The sequence below is a fragment of the Coffea eugenioides genome, chromosome 3 (assembly GCF_003713205.1).
Source record: "Coffea eugenioides isolate CCC68of chromosome 3, Ceug_1.0, whole genome shotgun sequence".
NCBI classification, from domain to species: domain Eukaryota; kingdom Viridiplantae; phylum Streptophyta; class Magnoliopsida; order Gentianales; family Rubiaceae; genus Coffea; species Coffea eugenioides.
In genome coordinates this window covers 42,866,566-42,877,701 of record NC_040037.1, presented here as the reverse complement: position 1 = coordinate 42,877,701, position 11,136 = coordinate 42,866,566, and the positions used below count along the sequence as shown (strand labels likewise).

At 35.7% G+C, this 11,136-nt stretch overlaps 1 protein-coding gene across 1 annotated transcript; it reads left to right on the top strand.

The window, feature by feature from the left end:
- Positions 1-1,643: 1,643 nt before the first annotated feature.
- Positions 1,644-4,844, top strand: LOC113766681 (disease resistance protein At4g27190-like). Its single transcript, XM_027310846.1, has one exon. The coding sequence runs from the start codon at positions 1,644-1,646 to the stop codon at positions 4,842-4,844; it is 3,201 nt and encodes a 1,066-aa protein (XP_027166647.1).
- Positions 4,845-11,136: the final 6,292 nt, after the last annotated feature.

Here is an 11,136-nt window from a genome sequence, read left to right as displayed (position 1 = left end):
TTCTTAAGGTGGACAGGTGCAGATTTAAGTCCCTTTCAATTTAATTTGGTATAGTTGGCACCCAAAAATTCTCTTTAGTGCCATTGCTGGTCCCACCTTCTATTCAGTCCTTGTTCAGCCACGGGATTGGAGCAGAATTTTCATACAAATGGTGCGTTTGCTGTAATTCTTTCAGAAATTGATAACATGTTCACAGTTGTGATTGTATTCGTATATTAAGTTAGTGTATATGAACAAAATCTATGTGTACAACAAAGTAATATTAGCCTACATTAAATAATATAACATTCATACAACTACATCAAAACTATAGCTGTCAAACAAACCCATTTAATTAAATTTGCCCGTACCCGTCCATGAATAGATGGGTATGGGTATCTTAAATTTTTACATATGGGTATACCCATCAAATCCAATTAACCCATTTAGAATTGTTTTCCTCCAAACCTCTTCTCTTCCCCCCACCCATTTTTTTTTTCAAATTTTTCATTTTGCCATGATATTAACTACTTTTGTTTCATTATTATTATTATTTGTTGGTTTTATCGTATCATTTTATTTTCTCTTAGTTTGTTAGCTTGCTCATTTCTCAACATTACCAATTTATGACAAGTTTTATCCTCTTTTCTTACTTTTCCAAAATGAAATTTTAAATTTACACACAAAAAAATGCTAGAGATTCAAAATTTTTGGATTAAGTTTTTATATTACCTTTTATAGTACTTAGTTCAAATTTTTATATTCTTATTGTTTAATTATTAAATAGTATGTAAATTTGCGACATAGAGTACGGATGAAAAAAAATTAATAATTAGGCTTATTGAGCATTATAAGTAAATATTTAAAACTAATGATGGGTGCAAAGGATGATATAAATTGATAACTTAGTTTGTAAAAATGAATTTACAAAAAGTTAAAATAAATAGGTTATAAATGGGTAATTGAGTTGCCCAATTTATTTTTTGATTTACCCATTTATACCTATCTAATTAAATTGGTATAAATGGGTTCACTCACTTATACCTATTATCCATTTTACCCAACCTAAACCCGCCCAAATCGCCCATTTTGGCACCTCTAATCAAAACCGCAACTGTGTACCTATCCCAAACCCTTTGTTTCCACTGCTAGAAAGACCGATTGGCATGTAGAGGAAGTTAAAAGATAGTGGAACTGTAGGCACATGCTCAATATTGTGGGTTTTGGACATGTATATTTTTCTTTCCACTGTAGGCTAGAAATGAAAAAAAAAAAAAGAGTTAAATAAACTGGATTTATACAGTCACCCAATGAAATTAGAATTCTCATTCTTATTAGCATCTTCGAAACAAACTTTCTTTCTTTTTTTTTTTTTCCGAGTTGTATGTGATATTGTTAGTCATCAGGAATTGTTGAACCAGAGCTGTAAGTGACGTCTTTCTTCTGATGGAGTTATGTTGGTGTACTAAATTTCCAACTTAAGAGAAATTAGCTTCGAAAATTTTGAAACTATTTAAATGGGATTATTTTGGTTCCATAAAAGATTTGACAGGTTTAATAAGCACATTAGAAATTTCTGACATCCATTATGTGCTATTTCAACTTAAAATTTATACATGCCTAACTCAAAATTGAATTCTCTCTTTAACAATTAATTTTTCAGGATGCCGTCCTGTTTACCAAACATTATTGGGGCCGTAATAGCGCCTGGTGTTCAAGCCATTAAAGATGCAAGCACGTGTTTGAAAGACAAATATGATAAAGTGAAGAAGATTAAGCAGAACTTGGATAAACTCGAAAACGAAGAGAGATTGGTTCATGCTACCAAATCAGATTTGGAGTATGCAATTGCCAGGAACAGTATTGATATGGAGCCAACCGAAACTGCCAATACTTGGCTTGAGCTGGTAAAGGAGAGGGAAAGAGAAGTCCAAGAACTGAAAAACAAATATCTTCATATCCATAAGTGCCTTTGCGGGATGTGGCCATTCTATAAGCTTATGAAGCTCAGCGAAGATCTAATGGAGAAAACGGATGAGCTGAAAAAGTTAAAAGCTGACATTGACTTGCAGAATGCATTGAGGGAGAAGCAATTCGAGCCAGGGGAAATAATGCTTGGTGGAGATGGAGATCATATCCCTAAATCAATGTCTGAGACGGTAGAAGAGCTGCTGAAGTGCCTGGGAGATAAAGAGGTGAGGAGGATTGGCATATGGGGAATGGCAGGAGTAGGAAAAACCCGTATCTTAATGCACCTGAATGACAAAGCATACCAACTGGGTAAACTCAATCCCATTATATGGGTGAAAGTTCAGAAAGAAGGTGCTGTCAAGAACATTCAATCAGATATTTTGGCAAGGTTAAAGCTAGAGGATCAACACATGGACAGGACAGCACATGTTGCACACAAAATATCCATGGCCCTGGAGAAACTTGACTATTTATTGCTTCTCGATCAATGTCCTGGAGATATTGATCTCAATGAAGTGGGAATTCATCACAAGCACAAGGGAAAGGTAATTGTTGCATCCCGTGACAAACCTGACTGTGCTGCAATGGATATTCATAGAGTATTCAAAGTGAGCAAGTTGTCTGATGGTGATGCAGAGGAATTGTTCAAGGAAACTGTGGGTGACATTGCAGATCATCCGCACTTTAAAGGAATAAAAGAGCAAATACTCAAACAACTAGGTGGTCTCCCACTTGCAATCAAAACTATTGCCAGAAGTTTAAAAGATCAGCCGGAGGCCATTTGGCATAATACATTGAGGGAGTTGCAATCTCCCAAGAACTTTGGTGATCAATTTGAGGAACTCTTCAAGGCTTTTGATTTCTCTTACAAGAATCTACCTGGGGATGATTTCAGGAAGTGCTTACTTTACGGGGCATTATTTGCACCAGATTATCAAATTGACAAGGATTACTTAACCGAATGTTGGATATCTGAGCAATTTATTCCTGCCACTGAGCTAAATGGAGCAGACACTAATGTCCAACAATTAAGGCTATTTCGAGACAGAGGACACAAAATCCTGCAAGAACTTACAAAAGCTTGTCTATTTGAGTGGTGTTCCAGGTCAAATTTTCTCACCATGCCTACTCCTTTTAGGAAGATTGCACTGACATTTACCTACCCACAAGAAGAAGGCAGCAGTAGCAGCAGCTTACTTGTGAGAGGAGAAGAAAAATTGTTTAATCCACCAGAAAAGGAACATTGGATAGGCGCGAAAAGGATCTCGCTAATGTGCAACGGATTCAAGTCCTTGCCAGAATGCCCTGAGTGTCCGACTACCACAACACTATTGCTCCAGAGAAATGAAGAGCTGGACACAATTGATGATTCTTTTTTTGCTTCCATGGTGCAGCTCAGAGTTCTTGATCTCCATCACACCAAAATAGAATCACTACCATCATCTATCACCAAGTTAGTTAAACTGAAATCCTTGTATCTCAATGAGTGCCGGCATTTGGTTTCACTATCCGAAGATCTTGGAAAACTTGCCAATCTCGAGATTCTTGACATCCGAGACACAGGCCTGCAGAGCTTGCCAACTGAAGTTGCACTGTTAGTAAAACTGAGGTGCCTGAGAGTTTCCTTTGTTTACAATCCTCTCATAGCAAGCTATAGCGGGGATCATAATAATGAAGATAATCAGCCACGACAGATTATTCCCCATAATGTGATTGGCCTACTTTATCATCTTGAAGAATTGACCATCATTGTCGATCCTAGAGAACAAAGCTGGAATGACGTTGTCACAAGTGTTGTCGAAGAGATCACAAACTTAGAAAGTCTGACTACACTTTTCATCTACTTCCCAAAAGTAGAATTCCTCACTACTTTCATAGATGAAAGTCGCTCCTGGAAAAATACAAGGAGATATCGGCAAGATAACAGTTTCAGAGCATTCAGAATCATAGTTGGCTCAAATGGGGAAAACCATAACAAGGGGTTACATAGTTCTAGAGGACCAGCTGAACGGCACCTGAGATTTTCTGCAGGTGAAAATGTCTGTTGTGAAGCAATTCGAAAGGTTCTCAGAAGGTCCAATGCTTTTGAATTGATTGGCAACCAAGACACTACAAGTTTATCAGACATTGGAATTGACTGTATGGAGTCGTTGGAAGTTTGTGTAGTAGAAGATTGTGATCAGATCAGCTCCATCATCAGTTGTGGCACTGATGCTGCTAGCAGTGTATTTCGATTCCTTGAGAAGCTACATCTGGTTAACCTCAAGAGTTTGTGCTGCATATTGGATGGTTCTGTCGGTACCCAAAGCTTCTCCAAATTGACAAGCATAATAGTTCTTGAGTGTAGCAAGTTGAAGAAGCTTATTTCACTTGGAATGGTTAAAAATTTGGAGAATCTCAAGCATCTGAAGATTCAAGATTGTTTGGGGATTGAAGAGGTGATAGAAACCATGGAGCCCAATGGAGAATTGCTCAACCTTACTGGCTTCCTGCCAAAATTGGAGATTCTGGAGCTCGTGAATCTTCCACTTCTGGAAAGCATATGTAAGAATGACTCGCTAGATTGGCGTTCCTTACAGAAAATAGAGATCATTGATTGCTTCAAGCTAAATACTTGGTCGAGAGGGATGTACAATGCACAGCATTTAAGAAACATTGAATGCCAAGAACCCTGGTGGCGTCAGTTGCAGTTACCTGATGAAGTTAAAGGGCAGCTAAAGAAGAGGTGTTATTTCATCTGGAAAGAAGTACCTTCTGTTTATTATACACCAAGGGAGGATAGAAGTCATCAGCCTCCGGACTTGCTAAGCCTGTCTGACCGATTCGAGCAACACCGGATGCGCCATGAAGATTCAATCTCCCAAGGAAGCTCATCAAGGAGGTATAGTCCTTGATTTTCCATTCGGATGTCCTCAGTGGAAATATGAAATGATTTCCTCTTTTTCTTTCTCATATTTCGTATGTTAATCTCAGTAATCGTGTCCTAAAACTGATAGATGCATAAGTTCTTCAGCTAGAATATATGATCTCCAAGTGATCTGTCAATTTTACATCTCGCAAGCTCAAAGGATGTGATAAACAACCTTAGACACCAATCTTGAGTTTCTTACTTCATGTTATATTTAGTTTTTGGTATGATTCATAAGCATTTTGTAAGAATGAAGTAGAGATTTTGCCATCTCCTTCGCTTCTACATATGATCATGACTTCCATGATAAAATGAAGTTTGTCATAATTAACAACGTGTAGAACTTCACTGTAAATTTTATTCAGCGTACTACGAATCAAATATTTTCTGCACATACCGTTGTGCATCTAATTGAAGGTTAAGTGTAAGAGATTTCAAGTAATTGTTTTGAGAGAATTGGTAGACAAATATTTTGAATGGTTAATTGCGATTTAATCATGCACATGCAAATGCCAAACATGCAAACAAGTTCTAAGTATTGAAAACTATGAGAAGCGGTCCTTATTATGGATATTCTCATACAATTGCTTTTGCCATATTGGTAAGCCCCAATTCCCCATCTTCATTGCAGAAGTAGTAAATAGTCTAGTGCGAACCTTAATTCTAACACCACAACAAAAGAAAATGAAATAGTAAACAACTTGTCTATTGAATCATACATGCTTATTATTAACATAAATAATCTAAAGACTATCTATTCAAATGCGATTCGAATTTTCTAATAGTAATCTGACTCTACCAATTCCAATCACCATCAGCCCCAACAAACGCATAAACATACTCATCCTCTGTATAAAAATATTAAAGTCTTGGGATAAGCATCACTATACTCGGTGAGTAAAACATAACACTCTTGTTAGATCAAGTGTGTTACATACATACATACATACATACATACATATATACATATATATAGGGAAAATCGTTCAAAACGTCCCTCACATTTTGTAAAATGACTTTTTTCATCCCTCACTTTTAAAAGTATAATTTTATATCCCTTACAAATTCACATTGATCAAATTTGGTCCCCACCTTGGTTTTCGACTAATTTTTGTCGGAATCCATCATGTGTCTTGCATGTAATCATTTTTTAAGGCCAAAATTGTCAAATCAATTTTACACAATTCAATCCATAGTCCCTCATATTTTACAAAATGAATTTTTTCGTCCCTCACATTTCACAAAATAAACTCTTTTATTCCTCATATTTTACAAAATGAATTTTTTCATCCCTCATATTTTACAAAATGAATTTTTTCATCCCTCATTCATCATGTGTATAAATAATTTTTTAAATCCACGTATGTATTTATTTGATTTTACCTAAGTAATACAAATAACATGTGTATAACTACAATTAGCCTATTTAGACGAAATCAAATAATTTGGACATTGTCGAGTGTTTTATATGAAATTAAATTTGGACAAAAAATAATCAAACGAAAAGTATGACAAAAAAAAGTATGCAATTGGCACTTTCAAATTTTAAGACAATCATAAGGCAAGTAATTCAACTGTTAGTCTTAAAGGTGACGAGTAAAAATTTTAGATTTAAACTGTAATTCGTTAGCTTGACTACAGAATTCTAGTTAGGACCCATTAATTAGATGATTTTATTATACAACTCAATAAATGAATTGCTACCAAAAGAGAAAAGACCACAAATATTAAACAAATTCACATCGTGAAATCAAATAGATATATACATGGGTTTAAAATAAAATTGTTAGTTTTAAACCCATGTATATATCTATTGAATAGCATATGTACAATTACAATTAACCTGTTTAGGTGAAATCAAATAAAGATATATTATATGCTATTCGTACTATTCAGGTGAAATCAAATAGATATATACATGGATTAAAAAAAACTATTCATGCACACGGTCAATAAGGGATGAAAAATTCATTTTATGAAATGTGAGGGATGAAAAATTCATTTTGTGAAATGTGAGGAACTATGGATCAGATTATGTAAATTTTGATTTGACAATTTTACCTCTAAAACATAATCACGTGTAAGGCACATGATGGATTCCGACTAAAAACTAGTCAGAAATTTAGGTAGGGACCAAAGTTGATCAAAGTGAATTTATAAGGGACGTAAAATTACATTTTTAAAAGTAAGGAACGAAAAAAGTTATTTTATTAAATGTGAGGGATGTTTTGAACGATTTTCCCATATATATATATATATATATTCATACATTTGCAAATAAGTGTATACAGAAGCACACAAATTACACTAAGATAAACCATTCTTTGCACATTTGTATAACATATAAATATTCATTAAACATTTATCGACTCTTAACAGTTACACACCTTTAACGACGCTGAGTACTCAGTCTAGTGATTAACTTCACTAGAACGGGCCATCCATGATTGGAATTATGAGATTTGATAACCTAACAGTTAATAACTCACAAGTTCTTCTAGCATAATTACGATCTAGCAACGCATGCTTAAAGAAAGGTATACTAATTTAAGGTTCTTATTAATTTGTATTAAAGGATTTAAATCAAAAAGATTGCAGTAACAGATTTGGCTCCATTCTTAATGCATGTACAGAGCCACATAGGACAATGGAATCATGTTCGCAACTTTATATTATTCATGCATTCTTGAGCCTCCAAGTAAACACTACATTCAATGACCAGTACGTTCTTAAAGTAATCAGTAGTTTGCTAAAAGTGAAAACTCATGCAGGTCAAACTTTAATTTACTACATGACATAAGAAAGATCATCCCATGAATTAATATATCTATGATTTTCAGGTCGGCTGCGGCTACTACTAATACGACTAGATTTGATCAAGAAAGATGCTTAACTGACTAATAACGTATAAAGCCGACAAGATCGAGTTCTTGCTTGACAAATTACCGCGATGATCGGCCTTCCTTCTCCCTCTCCTTGTCAAGCCCCTATCGCAAATGTTTTCTTGCTCTCACCCTCAATCTCACCTTGTATCGTAAGAGAAGAAAATAAGATTTAGGCTTTGTGTTTTGAGTATATAAATCCCATGCTAGAATTTATAAACTTTATTTTGGAGAAAACAATGTTATAAAAAAATGTAATATGTTAATTAGTTGATTGAAATAAGAAAAAGGAAATAATTTGATTGATCACAAATTACTCGCTTTACTAAATATGTTATGTCTTGTTAAGAAAACTAAGAAGAATAGCATGTGATCTGAATAGCGATTCTATTCATTGAATCTTGTGGCAAAAGAATTTGACTAATAATATTATTTAGTAATATGGTAAGTGAAAAAAAAATAGGAATATTACACACACTCTATCGCGTGTCAAAATACTTAGGGCAAATTATACTTTATCCCCCCCTATGGTTTAGCGTTTTTGTACATAATCCCCCTATAATTTCGAAAGCGGTACATAATCTTCTCATGATTTGAATCAAATCGTCAAAGTGACGGAAATGATCATTTATAACGAAACCTATTAAAATATCAAAATTACCAAAATATATAAACATAATATATATGACACACTAATTCCGTATAATTTTATATTTTACTATATAACCCCCATATGATTTAATGCTTTACTATATAGCCCTTTTTGGGATTTGGAGTGTGATGGTAATCTTTTTTTTTTTAATTATATTTTATTCATAATAAGGAACAAAACCAAGAAAAGGGACACAATCTTCTAAACACATGACAAATCTTGCCCTCTCAGGTTCTCTTCACTCTCCTAATAGCAGGGGTTCCCCATTTGTCAAGTCGAATTTCCCCTCTTGCCAACAAAGGAATTGCTGGAAGGCTGTCATAGGTCCGAAGCGATTCTTGGGTGTGTGTGACTCCCACATTGGCTAAGACGTCCACCACTTTGTTCATCTCTCGAAAGCAGTGTGAGAAACACTTGTCCCCCGCCACCAATTGCCATATCTCTTCCACCTCCATTCGAATATACCAAGGACAATGGAACCGTCGCTGAAGGATGCTCACTAAAGTCGCAGAGTCCGATTGAGTAAAGGGTGGAGGCATCCCCCTTGCCTTGCACAAACGGAGGCCTACCAACAACGCTAAAACCTCTGCCCGTAAGCAGTCTGATCGCCCAGGAAAGCTGAGAACCCCACCACGAAATCACCGTTGAAATCTCGAAGCACTCCGCCACCACCACTGAGTCCCGGGTTGCCTTTGGAGCACCCATCCGTGTTCAACGTCAATCGGTCAGCTGAGCTAGGCCTCCACCGTACAATGAGAAAATCATACCTCTGGGGGCCAGCCATGGCGATGGTGTCATACATCTCCGGAAACGTGCGAACATCCAACCGTTGTTGAAACTGAATCTCAAAGGCTGCATTTACATCCTTGAAAATCACTTGGCAAACATCTCGGCCCTGCACCCGAATTCCCTCAAAAACCGCTCTATTTCTCGCTTTCCACAGATGCCAACATATCCAGCTGGGCAACACGGCCAACAGGAACCGCCGCTGGGGTGACAATGAATGTAGCTGCCACCAACCCAGTAAGCATACTCTTAAGACAGGGGGCTGAGGGTCTATACCACAGGTACCATTGAAGAAAGTCCATACCTCCACTGCTAGTCTTCCAGTGAAGAAGACGTGTTCAATAGTCTCCGCCGCAGGCGCTTCACAACAGAAACATTTGGAAGGCAATTGGAAGCCCATTCTACATAACACCTCATCCATGGGTAAGCGTCCCCGCAGCAGACGCAGCATTACAATGATGGTAATCATTGTAATTGATGGCCACTCCTTTTAATTAATTCAGTGGGAAAAGAATTCCAATGCAATATATATATATATATAGAGAACTTCAAACCCATTCAAAATTAACTTAAAAACATTAAACATATTTCACCTTCATAACCACGAGGAAGCACAAAGGTGTTATTGAAGAGACAACGTACAGAAATACTAGCTAGAACAATTTTTATCACTCCCCAGCATGGAGACTGTCCTCGTGTGCCCTTACCCAAGTGCAGCTTCTATACCAATACTCCAAACATTTGTACCCATAACAGCCGTAATAATTGCAGTCTATGTCCAAACCACAAGCAATTTGACTGCACTGGATTTGTTGCATCAGTTTTCTGGAGATTGTTGTCTTCAGCGTTTCCGCTTCTGTTGTTTCCATTGTTGCCATGGACAAATTAGCTGCGTATAGCAACATATCCCCAAAAAAAGAAAAATTTGACAATCAAATTGGCTTAATTTGTTCGAAGATGAGGAGAGAAAAAAAGAAATAAATGAAAAAATATTTTAGCAATCGACCTATACTTTACTTGATTATTTCAATTTTGAAAAAGAAAAAACTTACAAGTTGCAAAGGTGAATAGAACCATGAAGAGAATGAATGTGGATGATGTCTTTGACATATTTGCTATTTGTGATCTTTGGAGAAAACTGTGGTGTGCTGTGAAATACAATTTGGCTGAATTTATAGTGATGATCTTGACTGATTTTCCTTGTAAAAAATTGTCTAAGATATCGATCAGACAAATTTTATATTTTTTGTATTATAGGAGCCACATGCTTAAATATGCATATAGAATATGAAACGAATCTTACACTTATTCACAGCAGCACAAAAGGATATTTTATTCAGAAAAAGAAAAGTTATACCTTTGGCGAAAAAAGCTGAACAATTATACACAACATAAAAATTATTAAAGCAGGTGTTAAAGCAGCTTTGGAGAAACTTTTTTTGAAACAAAAAGAAAAGAAAAGAAAAGCAGCTTTGGAGGAAATAAAATTTGATCAAGAAAAATGAGGCATCATGAAAATTCGTTGTTATTCTATTCCAAAGGTAGTTGAAAATGCAAATTGGAACAAGCATAAAATGAAAACGTGATTTATTGCATAGTGATAATACAATTAGTGGATCAAATTAAAATCGTTGCCTTAGGATATCAAAAAGCAGCATACCACAAGACAACATTAGTGGTAGCAGTATTTGACTTGAGATAGCAAATAAAAGAGGAGAATAGTTTGCCAGAAAGAGTGAATTTTGTTTTGGTCACCGGGCAATTTTTCTTTTTCACACTTTGGTCACTGACAAAGTGTTTGCTCAAATTGATTTGTAAATTTATCTTTTTTTTTTTAAGTATGGATGGGTAGAATTTAAGAACTAGGGAGAGGAAAGATGATTTTAACCCGATATCTCTAAATTTTAAAATATCAACTTTAACCACAAGAGCAAAACTTCCTCAGTAATCCGTGAATT